We start from the raw sequence: 17,381 nt of genomic DNA on the forward strand, positions 1-17,381 counted from the left end.
TAATTATTTACTTATATTTCATTGCAATTTGTTTAATTTAATTTAATTCTTTATAGATAATTTTATTTTTCTTTATATTTTGTTATGATGTTTCTTTTGTAAATTAAAATAATAATAAACGTTACATTAAATTACAATAATAATTTTATTAGGAGCACTAGTTTTCAGTCATGTTGAGGTTATGACACACATATTTACACTTTTTATTACCTAACCCAGACCTAACCTAGACCTAAATATGAATGGAAATTCAATATTAAACTGACCCAAGGAGCAGGATGTGGTCCCCTTGATTGGCCTGTGAGCGGAATCCCTACTGCGAGTGATCTGCTACTCCGCAATCTCCTTCTCCATTATAACTTGCTTATTTGTTGGAAGGCCACGGATTGCAACTGCAAGAACTCTGAGCACCTCAGATGATATGGTCTTGGAACTCAGTCATGCATCCCATCGCCGCATGCTATAGCTTAGAATTAGAGACAATTTATAGTAACATCCACACCATCTAGATAGTGAAGCCAAGGCTCTTAGTCTTTCTGCCGCTACGCATCATTCACAAAGCCAAAAAAGGAATTGTGAATGAGTCGTCGCAACGACTCTATTCGTTAACTATTCATTTACTACATGCTATTTTATATGCGAGGCTCAATGGATCCCCCTTCCGTAACGAACTTGGGTTCCGACTTTCTAATTCAGTAACCGGAAATCGAGATCCGTAACCTAATTTCCAAGAACTTCACTCTTCCAGGCGAACCATATGTTATCGATTTCTTAAAGTCCCCTAAAACCAGAACTGACCAAAACCTACGCTTAGCAGGCCTTTTCTTGTATTATTACATCGCATTCAACACAATAAAATAGTGGTTTCTTAATTGTAATAAACAATAAAACTTTGATCTTTCGTAAACTTAACCTTTGTTTATTTCATACCAGTTTTTGCATTCAAACTTCGTACTTTCTACTTACAGAATTGGGAATGATATGTATAGTCCAAATATATAATATTATCCATTCAAGTCTAAAAGCTTAAATAACATAAAATCATTGCACTTTAAAAGAAATCCCCAAATAAATGAATACATTTTATAAATAAATTACTATTTTTCATTACAGCATAACTCCAGTCATTGTCTAGTCCAGTGGATTGTATGTTTAACACGTCATCTGGATAAAGATGAACTTGCTTCTGATTTTGTACTTACAGCAGATTGTAGACTCATCATTGACCCTCTAAAAAATATAATATATAATTAGGTTTATTATATAGATTAGATCTGGCTATTTGGCGACTCTCGTGCCACATATGACTCTTTCCCCCACTTGCTTTTGCTACGAAATCTCTACTGTTTAATATTGCTGCTATAATAAGATACATAAAATAATAATTAGTGAACTTAAGTAGTGGGGGAATGAAGTAATTGATGATTGAAGCATGTAGTTCACTGTAGAGAAGAAGTTAACCACTTCTGATGTAGATAATTGATAATTTAATTTGTAAAAAAAATACCTATACTGCATTGAAGGTAATGTCTCGTAAAAGTACATAAGTTGCGCTTTATGACCACCAATGGATGGGAGAAATTCTCCTACTTCATCTTGATTATGCCACTGTAGAACATATATTCCTGCTTCTTGCATTATATGAGTTCCCTGAAATAAAATGTGAGAAGGTAATCATCATATGTAATCACAGTGAACTGCTTCTACTACAATGCTCATATATTCGTGAGTCTAGCATTTTTGATAGCTTCGAGAAGTCGAGAAAGAAAGCATATGCGAGTATGTGTGTCAGTTAATACGATTGCGTCAAAACAGTTGAATGGATTTAAATGAAACTTTAAATTTAATTCTTGTAGAATTTTGGTATAAATATATAAATGTATACTTTATTTATAAATATTTGTAAAAATGTTTTTTAATTATATGAACGTATAAATAAATAAATATTGTTATAGTAATATTTGTATTTGTATTTCTACTTATATATCATTACCTGTATACTTTCACCATCATGACAAACAATAGTGGATTCAACCTTAATGAAATGTGTTTTTACTTCTTTTGTTTCTAGTAATTCTACATCCCCATCCGTAAGAGACTCTGAAATATCTGTACAGATTATTTGTTTTATTATTAAAATAAATAATATAAGTTAAAGTATGTTTTATAAACATAATGTGTACTGAATATAAAGAAACTACATTGCTCATTTGAAAATTATTGTAATGAAATCGAAAAATGTTTAACCAACTGGTTGAATGTTAATCTTTTATTTATAGGATTTTATTTACTTCATTTGTAATTTATTCTATCGCTTCTAGTTGCAAGTTATTTGTCATGACTGGTCACTCAGTCATAATATTTTATTCTGTTAAATTGTACGATTATTTGGTATTGCCTTTGTATACATACCTGAAGGCAAATGTTTGTTGCCATCATTTACTTGATACAGTACGGTAAATATTATATTATGCCGCATTACATCAAAGTCCCATGTTAAAACTGATCCTGGATCATTGGAATGTATTATTACCCTATGGATTTGACCACGGCTTAAGGTAATGGAGTGGTATAGACTCTGCCCTTCTTCGGTAGATGTGGTTTCAAAATCTAATTTATAAAGATGCTTTGGTACAATTCCTCCTTCGGTGATGTAGACCTAACATTAACAGAATAATTTACATTAATATTTTAATATTAAGACAGTAATGCAATAGTATAGGTAATGTAGTTTAACAATACAGAAAATAAATAGTACATAGTATAGCAATTTGCAAATACGTCTTTCAGCTTAATGGAATGTACCCGGGCTTTCATCTATACCAACAGGTGTTAGAAACGTTAAACCCTTTCGTTATCAATTACAGTTTCTTCCTCTTATATATAAATATAGAAGTCTTTATCGACTTCTTCCGAGCTATAATTTTCCTTACGACTATCGCTTCTCGTTCTAATAACTAGCCTTACAACTAACGTTTTCATACTACCGCCGTACGCTCTTACAGCATATCACCCGCTTACCCTAGCTCGTATATCCTCTACCTCGACACACCGCTCCATCCTTCCTCTCTAAAAGTTTATCATTCAAGTCTATCATAAAGAAATTGAAGTTATATGGACTATACCAATAACTTTGTCTAGAAAAATTTAACAACCTTCCAAAAACTCATTTTCTTCTCCACTTGTTCCACTCTTACACCTCGAAGTATATTCCTATCTCATCTCCCAGCCCTACAATCCATTCTGAATATGTAGCGAAGGTTTGTTCACGAAATACCGTGCATAAATTGTATTGAAATATATTAATTTCTGTAAAAGTTATAGATAATCACGTGGAATATGTAAACACTAACATGAAAATTACGTATGTGATCACTAAGTTATCTGAAATGAAAACCAAGGAAGTTTTGTAAACTGTATTAGTAAAGTGACTATCATTTTATCATACATATACGAAAAGTAACAGAAATAACTGCAAGGAATGTAAGAACATGTCGGTAATCATAAAAATAATTTTGACAAGAGGTGATGAAGCGGTGATCCGATTGATGTATGTATCTCCTCGATACATGTATCGATTTTGCACGGAACGTATTAATGCTTACATTATCGAGGTTCCATTTTTTAGATACAATTAATCGAATACAGTATTTCAAGTTCGATCTTGCATTAAAATATTAAAGTAATTATGACTATAATAAGAATTCTTATGAACTAAAAATTTTCGTAAATTGTAAATACAACGAACATTATATAAAAAAAGTGATGTACATTTTATATGCTTGAACTAAATATAATAGAAATGAAATAAAAAGTGTGGAACAGTTTACATCTCGACAATTACGAGACAAAGGTGTGTAATAATTACATTCTAAGTACAATTTTTCCTTTATTCATGATTTATGGACTATATATGATTATTGAAATTTATTGCAAAAGCAAGTTATTATGCATTTCTTAAACATATATTCTATTTCACTAGAATCATAATTAAAGCAGTGAATATTAAATAATGTAAGTAAACGAATTTGCATTAAAACAAAACAGGACAGAACACCAAATAACATTGTAGCTTGAAATACAAAAAAACGAACATATAAAAATCCTTACGTTGTGAGCAGTTGCGTCGAAAACATAAAATCTTCGTGGTACCATACCATATATCTCGCACACATTGTCCTATTCGTTAAAATATATTTTTCAATATATGACTTAGTCTTTTCAACAATTTACAGTCTAAAGTTAAGATCAATATTAATAATTGGTGTAAAAAATAAATTAAAACATAAAATTATTACATATAAATATTTGTTTATCTAGTACTCTGTTAAATTCAAACACAGAGAATTCGTGTACAAATTGGAATCATGTAACGGAAGCACACTTTTTATTAATGCTAAATTTATATTCTATATGGAAATAGAATATTAATTTTTATGTTATTAATACAACATTATTATTCTTACTTCAGACGGTCCTCCAAAGAAGTCTGGTATAAAGTCTGGATTGATGTATTCACTGAGATTGCCCGGGCCTTGTTCTTGATAGTTGGTGCCGCAATAAAATATAAATTTTTTCCTTGTATTCTCATCTGTAGAACAAATTAACAGAATTTAAATATTTTCAAATAAAATGTTAAAACATGATTTCTAGTTCAAACACTTTTCGTACGAAGTGTTGAGTATACGGTGTAGTACAAAACTTGTCCCGAGTGTTTCCGAAAAACCGGTACCGCTTATTGTATGGTGTAGTCTCATTCATTTAACTTAAGCACCATACGGTACTTGTACTCGACTAGCCTGTATTTTGTATTCCAGCGACAATTTTCTAAATCTTCTGTTACCATACGAGTATTACATTTACGTATGTATAACGTCGAGAGTTTTTCTTTTGAAAGTGACTTTTAATCCCTCTGCGAACGGGTGCGACGGTCAGCAAATGGCTATCCATTTTAGACATGTATCACTATGTAGTCGCTCAAATATTTTTAATTTTTTATTTTTGTTGTACAACGCTAACTTCTAATTCGTGTTATTTACATATACAAAGTTTTTATTTATACTCTTGTATACTATATATATTATAATAAATCTAAAATCGCGGCACGTCGGTCACCGATTACCAAAAAAGCAACGCTCTGCCTCTATTGGTGCATCATGTATGCTTAGGAAGGGACCACTTCTTAGCAAGTGATAACGATGCACCTGTAAAGTACGGTCAGGTTGTTTTTGCCGAGTGTACATATGTATGTACAACAAATGTATATTTTTTAAAATCAGAGTACAATCAGGGGCCTTAAAACATGGTTTTCTGTAATCAAAATTTTTTCGAAATTTTTCTCATAAGGTAGAGACAAATTCCGTGCCGTCTAGTGTACAAATTTAATTAAGAAAATGTTAAAAGAATGGTATTTTTAAACCTACCCTTTCGCAAAACTTTTTCGTCATTAGAATACAAAAATAAAGCGGAACTAATATTATATACCATTTAAGAAAATAATATTTTCTACTTACTTATAAATGTGCTAATAAGTGTCCACAAAATAGGAAAGCATCTAGGTGCTCTCATAAAGAGAACTCGCCCCATGGTTTCTGGATAATTTATTTCAACGATTTCAATGATACGTAATAAAGCCTGAAACAGAAAATTATTATGAACAGTTTCTGTTTTGTACTTTATCTGTGCTAATAATGTATTATATTCTAGAAAACTACTTCTTTGTTTATTATATTTATTCCATGCATTTTAAATATATTGTTATTGTGTCAGATGCATAGGACGAAGTGTCGAAAAAATAACAACCGCATAAGGCCGTAGGCGTTCGCGAGCTTGTGGTCATTATTGCAAATGGTGCCGAGCAAGATGGCGGTGAGATAATGTGGTCTTATTTCATTGCCAAGAGAAACAAGTAGAATAGGGAGTTGATTCCCTTCAACCTGGCCATGAGCAGCTGCGTAAGGAGCACTGAATTTTGTGCTGTTGACGTTCCCAGTATACCTTCCCCCTCCTCCATTTGCGCCAGAGTTAGACCATTGTAAAAGTTTTGGGTAGGCTCCGCACCCTATATCTACGGGGTGCGGAGAATCCTATATGAGTTACGGTTTCTCCTAAGAGATCAGGAGGGGGAGGGAGGGGGTCTTTAGAAGATTTCATATAATATTATTTCCTCAATGAATATGGTTCCTTTTTCCACACAAGTCAAAATCAATTTCTATACGATTTTATAAAAGTAGGGTCGTATCTAATATGTTTTGTACCTTTATACCAGGTCTCCATAGATGGCGCATGTTTAAACCTTCTAGATCTATTAATAAAGACCACTGTGAAACTGGATGGCCAGAAACAGTAGTTGCTTCTTCCATTAGAAGAAGGCCCTCTTCACAAATATGTAGAGCCTGTAACAGTATAACCATTTATTAGTTATCTAATTAATTTAAAATATTTGGATAATATAAATTGTATATTAGTGTATTAGAGAAATGAGCTTACTAATAACAGTAAATCATCTTCTCCAATGGATTTCAGTAATCCTTTTACATCCATTTGCCCCATTCTCAAAATATACAAAGGCCGTCCATCTAGAAATAGATAAATTGGTTACTTTGAAAGTTTACTCATAAACAAGTGTAATGTAAAAAATGCATGGAATTAAGACTCATTATTGAGGGATAAGATATCAAAGAGAATATTAAGGTGCATCAAAATTAAACCAATAGAATCATTTAGAATATTTCAAGATATTTTTTAAAAAGAAATTACAAATTATTTTTTCGTAATTTACATTATGCTTTTATACAATATTTATAATTGTATAAAAGATGTGATACTATGATAGTAAAAAAGCTAGTGGATTTTGTAAACAAGACGGTGTTAGAAAGTAGAGATGTAAGAATGTAAGAACACATAATAGAGAGATTTCTGTCCATTACCAAGAAGTTAGGGGAGGAGTTTTTAGAGGATGCAAAAATGCAAAACAAATAACTGTACAGTTGGCTGATAAACCCAACTTCTGATGTCCTTAGGAATAAGGTCATTTTTGAGATTATAACATTTATATAACGCCTAAATACTTAATTTGTAATAGTTATTGTAATACCTTTGTCGAAATGGTGCCATCCGCCAGGAAAATAATTTTTTACGACTTGTGGCATATCATATTCTTCAAGGAGTTTATCAATCTGATGTTTCTTTCGCCAATGTAGCGACTGTGTCAGCATTTCCTTAGCCTTTTCAACTGAAAATTCTGTGGCTCTTAAAAATCGTAAAAGTGTTGTGTCGCCAGGTACAGAACTTCCCCTCAATTCTTTTATACTCTGCCATAGTTGAACAAGTTTACTCTCTTGTATCATATCGAGCTTTCCTAAGTACCTTTCTATGTAATCTGACGAAAGCTGCATTTCTAGAACATAACACATAAGTGTTGTGAAGAAGGATATTTATATATTTGTATCATTATACAAAAAGGAATGACATACAAGTTGACAATGAATATAATTACTATAAATAATATGTTTAAATAATTAATATCTGTTTTATTGAAAAAACTTAAAATGTAGTTTCGCATGAACTGGCGCTACCTTAGTACGGTAACTTCAGCTTATAAAATCGTCTGCAGAAGATTCAGATGAAGAGGATGTCGAGTAGAAATAAATACACGTAAGTAATATTACCCGGTGAAACAAAAACCTAAAGATAATTATGTTTTCGGATCATTTCAACGCATGATTTGTACTACTTCTCAGTTGAAACTTCATAAGTACTGTACAAAACATGATAAGATTAAACGTAACATGATTTCTATTTCGCGGCATGCATTCGCATTGATTTTGTTACCGCGAGTGTTAAGTCACCCGAAAGAGAGCATTAAACAAGTTAAGATTGAGATAATTTTTCGTTAAAATTTCGAAGTGTATATTTTCCTAGAGTAATTGATGACTTTTTCTGATCGTGAAAGATAATGGTAACCCGTAAAAATTATTTATCACCTGAAAACAATCATCTTTTTCTATTTTTTAGCGAACGTCTCGTTAAAAAATATCTTCGACCGTTCTTGAAAAATCTATGAATGTGTAAAACTTAAAGAAAATTCATAGAGGAGTAAAGGATTTTAACATTATTCTCAAGGTCGATCGCAAGGTTTTTGCCTCCAGATTGAACTTGAAGTCTCGTTTAACACAATTGCGTTCATTGAAAAACGCTTGTAGAACAAAGGTATCAATTGCCTCAGTGTACAAGAGTCTGACTTATACATCACTCCACTTTAACCCATTCGCAACGGTAGCAATGCGTTAACTAGGCTGAAGTAGTGGGCAGGTAGATTATGAGACAAACAAACCCTCGGTTATGACTCGTGTGCTACTTGGTAACGCGTGTATTTCTTCATCAAATATATCTACTACTTTGTACTTTGCTATTCTAATAATGACTAATGTTCTTTTGTTAATATTTGTGACCAAACGAAAGTGGTCAGTAAGATTCTCACGAAACAGTACCTCATTAACCATTTGAGTCCCAAGCGGTATTGAAAAAACACTGTCGAAAAATTCCGAACAGCGAGATAGCGCTTCTTTTTTTTATGTTCTGGAGAAATGTTCTGAGATTTTTCGACACAAAATCTGAAAAGCGCGATCGTACTACTTGGGATTCAAACAGTTAACGAAAATGGTAAGAATAGTTGTGAGCTATGACGTATCAGTCCTGTATTCCTTGCGGATGGGTTAAGGGGGATTACACACTCGAGTAGGTAAGAAATAAGTCGTTTTTTCGGAATTTTTTTTAAAGAAAAGTACTAAATATGTCTGTTTGCGGTTTGCGATATTTAAAAGTACAAACTTTAAGGATGATTTACAAAAAATTGTTATGAAAAATATTAAAAAATTGGTAACAAAACGTCCATGAATATGAGGTATGTTTTGAATGCAGCGCTTCGCGGTGAGAGTTGTAGTGTATACAGAAGTTACCTGAAACAGACAAAAAATATTTCCTTAAAATGTAATAAATTATCTAGACTGTGTCACATTCGACTTTAAAAATATTGTAGAATCAAAAATTTCGCAAAAAATTGGTCCGTTTCTAAGGTGCAAAAAACTCATATGATAAGGACTGCTTGTTTCTAGGGCCAAAATAAGCATACCAAAATTTGATCAAATCGGTTTAGCTGTTTCCAAGATATTTCTCTCACGCCTTTTAGCAATACAAGTTCGAGAAAAATAAGTTTAAAGTTTCAAGTGAAATTAAAATGTACATAAAATCTTTCAACTTACACTGAGTCATCCACTGTAGAGCCCGTAAGGCAATCTATGTGTAGACTCTGTAGCCTTTAGAATTTTTATTATTTCTTCTCTGTAGAGTTATTCTTAGGATTTTTATCGCATGCTGTGCTTGAATATCGACTTGACAGGTCCGGTAATCATTCTTCGCAATGTGCACTATCTTCAGTAAAGATGATGATGTCTTTGAAGATGATCATGTGGCAGTGCCAATTCTATATTAATAACGTCGCTATTTGTAGTTCCCGGATTGATTTTTCATATCATATTGCTCAAGTTTTCATTCGTGAATTATATGAATCCACTGAAACAATACTCCAATAATGTATCCATGCTGAGATCCTCGTATATTGGTCCAGTAGTTTTTAAAACATTCTAAGATAATGTCTTACAGTTGTGTTTGTTTAGTTCAATATTACTATCGATCTTTGCGCTCTATTACTTGCATCACCACTCTGAGTCTTCGGGGCAATTTTCTTGTTGCAGTTTTGCGTCTGTAGACTGTTAATACTAAAAATTTACCCAAATTGTATTTTTTATCTTCTTTATCAAATCACAATTTCTCTTAATAACCAAATCACGATCTAAATTGGAAAAACTATTTTGTCCCGTGACAATTCTTCTAATCGCTTATAATCATGTCTTGCTACGAGATAAATAACTCATGCTAACAAACATCAACACAGACGACAACTCTGGATAATCATAAAACTAGCATTTGGTATATATCTATATCAAATCTTTTACAAATTAAACTTTGAATCTTTAACGTTATTGCTTATGAAAACACCTTGACCACTTTTGGCTGATACTTTAAGATTCGTTTATATTTATTGACTCTACATTCTGTAGTCGGTTTCATTTAAGAAGCAATCGTCCAGGTCGTGATCTGCCCTTGTCAGAATGAGTCGTACAATCGTATTTCATTTAAAAAAGATAGTGGGTACCATATAAAAAAAAAACACACACACACATATTGCTTCTATTATGTTACTATAAGATGATTAGAAAACAATGTATAAAAGACTCCGAGATGATCACTCTGTAAAGAACTGTATGAGGCTGATTGGGTGATCTTGCGGTGTGAAATGCAGCAGGTTTGACCACAGTTGCATTCAATGTTCAGATGAATATGCAGAAAATAATTTACCCCGAGCTTAAATTGATCCAGCAAGTTTCTCGTTTCTCCACTGGTTAAGGTGTGCTACCGTACACTGTTGGTAACGACTTTCGGGCATTAACCCGGGCTGTTGAGGGGTAAACCCCTGCCTATACCGCTGTCTGTTTCGTTTTCGCGTCCCACTTTCGCTCATCGTTCACTCGGTGTTTGATACGTTCAATTCCATGTTTTAAATAAAGAACGTAAACTGGTAGATACGCCATCTTTGTCTCAAATACGAATGAAAGTCGATCTACTCGCTGATAGTTTTAAAAGCGATATAGAAACAGTATCCAGCCTGCGCGGCGCGTGTTGGACACATGTATACCTTGGACTGTGTACGTAAGATGTATTTACTTTTACACTGTCAAATATCGATATCGATTCCAAAACGCACGTGAAAAAAAGACCGTCTGGATCGAGTGAGAATGAAAAAGTAAATGTAAAAGTAAAAGAAACGGGCGAATAACGCGTCTGCCCATGTGGCTAAACAATCAAAGCTGAAGAAGTAGAAATAGCCTTGGCAGGCCAGTAGTAATTTACTTTAGTGTTCGACGTCCTACAAAAGAATCGTAGATTCAGGTACAGGACTTTTTTCGAATAAAGTTGCATCAAACACTTTTGTTCCTTTTATCGAGACTTATAAACTCGTGCAAACGGGGTTTGCCCATATACCTTAAATTATTTGAAAAATGAGTGATTAGTTACGTCAAAAGAAAACTATTCCTTAAACAGAATCTGGTCATCTGTGTGTTAACTCCTCGGTGTCAACTCCTTGGTAATGCGCTCCGTTCACGGCTATCACATTTTGTCACAAGCGCTCCGTAGCGAAAGGATTAAGTGTCCCGTGATGGGGTTACTATGAATGTGGAGAGTGTAGAAGTCCCTAACCGAGCTTTCACGGTTAAAGTCATAGTCGATTAAACTGGCCGGTGAAGGACACATCTCCCCAGACGAAGACCGTTCTCTTTTACCCCTTCTCTTTGGTATCGTCGCGAGCTTGACTATTTTCTGTAGTACTTATAGGCTGGCGCGCTTAGGCTCCTGGCGGTGGGTTACCGAACTAGGAGCAAATGCGGGTCGAGGGAACAAGGGGCACATAGCAGAGGAAGGGATCACCCCTGAAAGTCCTCAACAGGCTGGTCAACTCGATTACGACTTTAACAGCAAAATTCAGAAAGATATACAAGACGTGATGGAAAATCAAACGTTTTCAAAAATATATTTCACAATCTCGCGACAACTTCCTAACGTATTCATAAAGTTAATAATACTTCTTGTGCACCACTCTTTCTCTCTCTCCCTTAATATTACTACTATTCTACTCTTGTGCCAACACCTTAACGACGGGTCAATTTCGTACCGTTTATTTTGTAGGATGGACGTGTTAGGTACCATAGATTGGCCCATGACGATGATTTGAATAATGTTACGCGCGTATGGACACTCGTATTTCTCACACCATAAAATGGCTCGTAATAATAGAGAAATTATTCGAATACACTGACAAACGATGCTAGAAACTTTATGGGTGAGAATTTCGATCAGTATAAACATCCGGTAGCTATTGGTAGCCGAAACGTACGTTCAGTAAAGCAGAATGTTCATTTTAAACGAAGTCCGCACCGATAAATTTGTCAACATCGTAATATGGCTCATTGAAATACAGTGTATTATGTATCTTTGCAAATTCGTTAATAATATAATTAAGTAAAATTCTTTTACGATCTCAGATGCATAAAATTGTGCAACAAATATATACATATGCATACATTTATTATACACATGTATAAACACGATCAAAGCGATAAAATGCAAGGACATCGTAGCAGTGTCGTGACTGCCACGCAAACATATACTTTGTTTTTTTTAAAGCAAATAATAAACTGGCAAAACATACGGGCATGCTGTATCATTGCGATATATTATTATCGTGTGTCTGTCGTTTTTGCATGGTCACTGAAGTATGGGCTGGTACGTTACCCATCGTTAAGGTTATAAGGTTTTATTATAAATTAAAAATGATAACTGTTTAGAATTATTGTACGAAAAAGTACACGCCAAACATTAATGCAAAACATACAGCAAACTATATGGCGCGGGACTTAAATTTAAAATTAAATAAAATTTAGTACAGTTGATTGTAATAAATATTTATAATGTTCGATTTTAGAATGTTATCGCCCGTTTAAAACTATTACCGTGGTATTCTGATCTAGCGCGTGAGATTCTTTACCATTTTTCAGATTTTTCTTATGAGCAATCAAAATAAGTGTACATCAAATACGTTCTAACAATGTGATCGTCCTTTTAGCAATGTTTATGTATTTTTTTATCACAATACTTTGATTCGGGTTTTAACGAGTATGAAAACGTTTATAAAACAGTATACCTTGGGTTTACATACAAATTACAAACGAAGGGGACAATCTCATGCTTACTTGGATCTTAAGTTATTCGGTCAGTTTCATAATTTTTTTTGAATTTCAAAAACAAAACATTCAAGGAACACATTCTTAAGCCAAACAAATTAAAGGAATGCAAAAATCCGAAAAAGTAATTTTTGTACATTTCTAGACCAGAATACCCTATTGAATAAAATCACATATATACACATGCTGTAATAGCGGCCAATAAACCGCAAATCACACATGCGTACAACGACCGTCAATGCAAGCGTGCAACGGCCGTTATGTAAGCGTACAATGCTGCTTCTCTATTACCGCAGTTGAACCCCACCTGTCATTTCTTAGTGTGGCCTAGTGTTGAGCCCTGAGCTCTACATTAGGGTGTTAACAGGTTCCCGTGTTCTCGAGAAGCCCAGTTGATCATTCCGAATATAAAGTAATTTTTATAATTCTAAAAATATAGACCATATTTCACGTGACAAAAATTATGCGGTACAGCTTGTATACTTTTACATAATTTGAATGTAAAGTATAGATACTACTAAATGACCGAGTATAACTCATTGTTAATCGTAATTGGCAGACTATTGTTCAGAGAAATTGCAGTTAAAAGTTTTGTTCCTTTTTTATCATTGCGCACTACTGAATAATTAGGAAGACACATTAGCATTGTGCAACGATCGAAAAAAGATTAATTTGTTAGGATAGAAACAACAGCATACAAATAAAATGTTAAACAGTATACAAAAATAGATACGAACCTGTGGTGTGTAATTTGTTGTCCGTACATACATAATCTTCGCTTTTGCTATCAGATGCTTGGTTTTCTTCGACGTTATCCCTAAATAAACAAAATAATACATGATTATTCGAAATTGCCATGTAAAATTATACTATAATTGAATTTCTTTTATTGGATTTTCGGTATTGTAGGGCGTTTGGACAACGGGAGGTGTTGGATTGGAGCGTCTCGTCGTCCGCACTTCTCGACAGCTTTTTAGGGGTGTCGAGATCGTTGGAAATTTAAAGAACGAAGTCTTGTTCTAGTAATTAACAGTGTTGTATTTAGCGTAGAGTTGGAAAAAGTTGTTAGGTTGTATATTTTGTGTAAACTGGCCACGGAACTCTAGCCACCGAACTCTGGTTTGTTGAAGTTTGTTTGTCGAACTCTTGTAACTTGTGTTGAGCTCTTGTGTCTTGTGTAACTGTCGAACTTGTATGTTTCTTGTAGTGTTTAACTAATGGCGAAATTGTTTAGTCGAGTTAACTGTGTCTTGGCAGAAATTGTTTGACTGTGTTAACTGTATGTTGCACAGTGTCAGACTTGTTGGCAGAATTGTGTCTGAATGTTTACTGGTTGCACTGTGTTAAACAGTCTGTGTTTTTTGTTCACTGTCTTCTGTTTGTTGTTTACTGTTTACTGTTTACTCCGTGTGTCAACCCTGTGTTTTTATGCGTTCGACTTGAAATCCGATTGGCTGAGGGATTTGGGAGGAACCAACTATTTCGGAGGAAAGGGAAGCCTGGAGTGAGATTGTCAGTTGCAAACCGAGGGTTCCTGGAAGTGAAAATTGCTAAAAACCATAAAGAGGCGAAAGTCGCTTTAATGACCCCGCAGCTGCTTAGCAGACCTCCAAGAACCCAGGTAGGGTTGTTAGTTTGCTGGTGGACTGCCCGGGTGCCGAGCACGTGCTCGGCACCCGCGCTAATCCAGCCATAAACGTCAGGGCGCGTGCGGACCGCGCCGATTTTTGCGTACCGCAACTGGTATGTTTATAGAGAAGTCAATTAGCGTCTAGTCTCGAAGCGATACGTAACTCGTGATAGGGAATCCCACATTTATATGATAGCATTTTGTGTCTAAAAAATTGTAATATTTTAAAATAATTTCGTAATCTACGTGTTTGATTTATTTTTACTCTAATAATACTCTGTGTATGTAAAATTAGAAATCACTAATCACTATATAATGTAAAAATGAAGGAATACGTGAAAACTTATTGTATATGTTTATCTTTTATCAACTAAATATTTACTCTTTATTATTTAAAGAAGATTCATTTGGATCCTTCCACGGAGCTACATAAACAATCCCTTCCTCCCTTAGTTTGTTTATGAAATATTCAATTATTTCTTTCCCCTGTAATGCATTGTTTAATATAAGGTTCATTTATAAAGTAAACAATAAAAATCATAATAAGAATATTTAGTGCTGTAAACAATACCTTTGCAATGTTTTGAGCATATTGCTTCATTGCCAACTTTTCCATTGAATTCTCAAAACCAAAGAAATTTTTAATATCTAAACTTGCAGTTTGTTCGAAACATGTCCATTCTGGATTTTCAGGATGAACCTATAAACATCTTGTGTTAGTTAAGAACATTATACACATAATTGCATAGTACATACTTTTTCCAATCAAATAACATATAGCTTATAAAAATATACTAATAGTGTTGTAACGTCTTTTATTTACACTATTTACAAGTTTACGTTAAACAATTATCGACAGTAATGTATAACCGTATGTACTGATAATTTACGGCACAGTGACAAACATCATCAAATGCCTGACTAACATAAAAATGGGAACGGGAAAGCACATTCCTTTCGAGCAACACGAATCTGCTAAGCTGAGTAAACATAACTGTAAAAATATACTTGTACATATTAACCCTTTGCACTCGAAGCCTTTTTGCTACCAGAAACCAGCATCTCGATGAAATCCTTCAAATCGTGTAATTAATTTAAAACGAAACATTTTCATTTCAACATTTCATATACATATGTTTACATCTGACAAGAAAGGAGTAATTGAATTTTAATTTCAATTCCAAACCACGATGGTTTTCCGAATTGAAGAAAGTACACCGAATCAAGTGGCGATCGAGGATCGCCTCTCGAGTGAAAAGGGTTAATACATGTTCAACGAAAAGCGCTATATGTACCGTGAACCGATGAAGTGAAGGTGGCTCGTAACTAAACATTGGCATCACCTATCTCTGCGTTACTACAGTCATCGAATGACATCTTTCTATGTATATCTGTAAAGGCTGAGCTACTACAGACAATCAGTAGTTGTTCAATTAGACAATTTTCATCGGTTTACAGTACTCCGACTTTCGATTGGTGTAATATATACATCATGAATCGCATTTTACTAATTGGAAAGTGGAATGCACCTAGAGACCGCTAGATAAGCGGTAGTCAATGATGGGACTGAGAAAGGATTAGTTACGGACTTAGTCATCTCCTCACCAGTAAGAGACAACTTCACACTGAACATTTTGGTATGATCAAAATAGTCTCCGGTAACCTGACGCATCATCCTAATGTGGCCTATCATTGAGTCGGGAAATAATCCACCGGGTAAGATCTACTTCCTAACCATAAGGATCCTGTGATCCCAGCTGCCGATCCCGTGATCAGACTGACATTTGTACACAGTAGACTAAGCTATTTATATTAGGTAGGTTAGGTCACTGTACATAGCAGGGTAAAGGTAATAATAAACATGCTTTGGACAACTAAGAGAACCCAAGGTTCATTCGACAAAATCCGAGCACACCAACTAAGTTGGCAACCAATTCTTCCTCCACCCTACAGGTGACCGTCACTTTATCGGAAAGGTGTCACATAATAATTTAAACGAACGTACTTCTTTGTTGTTCTACTTAAACAACAATTACACGTTAAAGCACAGAACGAATATATAAATATGAAAATTGTACGAATTATAAATCATACTGAATACTCACAAAATATCTGCACTTCTCAATAACAGTCACTCTCGCTGAAAAGCTTTCATTGTATGCTTCAATTTCTAGGATACTGTTTCGCTTATCTAATAGATTTTTTTGGATAAAGTACACAAAGTCTACACCAATTATCTGTAATAAAATGAAACATAATTATTTTCTCAGAAAGAGCAATCAATTTTGAAATGCAAATAGGGATAGTGTATACGGTGCTGCATCCCTTTACTTTACACACTTATTAGTAAGAGTTATATCAATGCTAATTTACTAGAACTTTGTACGTTCGGCCAAAAAATACTTGATCGTGCTACTACAGATGCACCGTCACCATTAGTGGAGAAGTGGTCCCTTCCTAAGCACATGTGATGTGCAAAACGAAGTGTGCATAAAACTATCGTACCGCTGATTGCTCAGTGGTGCGGATCGGTACAGCGGACATGTACCATGGCAGTAATTGTCAACTGTTATACCATGATTTTATTCAAGCACCAGCGATCAGTTTTATGCGCACTTCTCCTTACGCATTATACACGCTTAGGCTCATTTCACACGGCTATCTAACGTCAAATACTTTGGTCTTTACATGTTCTTTGACTCGTAGCTGTTCGCCCACCATTCTTCTTCTGTAGACATGGAAAACCCTGATATCTTTTGTACCATAAACGATATTAAGGAAATGACCTTAAGACAGAGAAAACAATTAAAATACGTTAGAAGTTACAATAGTTTTGTGGTAATTTCTAACACTTGATCTTCTGCCAAAATATTTTCAAATTACGCAAATGG

The 17,381-nt window shown here is 34.2% G+C and overlaps 1 protein-coding gene across 6 annotated transcripts in view; it reads right to left on the minus strand.

Moving 5' to 3' along the window:
• Window positions 1–17: 17 nt before the first annotated feature.
• Window positions 18–17,381, minus strand: part of Retm (real-time) — a 29,726-nt gene continuing 12,362 nt past the window's right edge. For 2 of the 6 annotated variants that reach the window (XM_076307213.1, XM_076307550.1), the window contains 14 exons: window positions 16,596–16,727; window positions 15,062–15,190; window positions 14,873–14,976; window positions 13,598–13,677; window positions 7,097–7,399; window positions 6,490–6,578; window positions 6,258–6,395; window positions 5,514–5,634; window positions 4,467–4,591; window positions 4,111–4,179; window positions 2,413–2,659; window positions 1,994–2,109; window positions 1,508–1,650; window positions 19–1,230 (listed from right to left, as the gene is read on the minus strand). In XM_076307213.1, coding sequence (XP_076163328.1) covers window positions 1,161–1,230; window positions 1,508–1,650; window positions 1,994–2,109; window positions 2,413–2,659; window positions 4,111–4,179; window positions 4,467–4,591; window positions 5,514–5,634; window positions 6,258–6,395; window positions 6,490–6,578; window positions 7,097–7,399; window positions 13,598–13,677; window positions 14,873–14,976; window positions 15,062–15,190; window positions 16,596–16,727 — 1,866 coding nt within the window. In that variant the 3' untranslated portion in view covers window positions 19–1,160. Of the gene's footprint in view, window positions 1,231–1,507; window positions 1,651–1,993; window positions 2,110–2,412; window positions 2,660–4,110; window positions 4,180–4,466; window positions 4,592–5,513; window positions 5,635–6,257; window positions 6,396–6,489; window positions 6,579–7,096; window positions 7,400–13,597; window positions 13,678–14,872; window positions 14,977–15,061; window positions 15,191–16,595; window positions 16,728–17,178; window positions 17,363–17,381 lie in introns of those variants that run through there. The other 4 variants (XM_076307464.1, XM_076307377.1, XM_076307142.1 and 1 more) reach the window with 4 other exon arrangements.

Source organism: Ptiloglossa arizonensis, chromosome 1, assembly GCF_051014685.1.
Source record: "Ptiloglossa arizonensis isolate GNS036 chromosome 1, iyPtiAriz1_principal, whole genome shotgun sequence".
In the NCBI taxonomy this organism is placed as follows: Eukaryota; Metazoa; Arthropoda; class Insecta; order Hymenoptera; family Colletidae; genus Ptiloglossa; species Ptiloglossa arizonensis.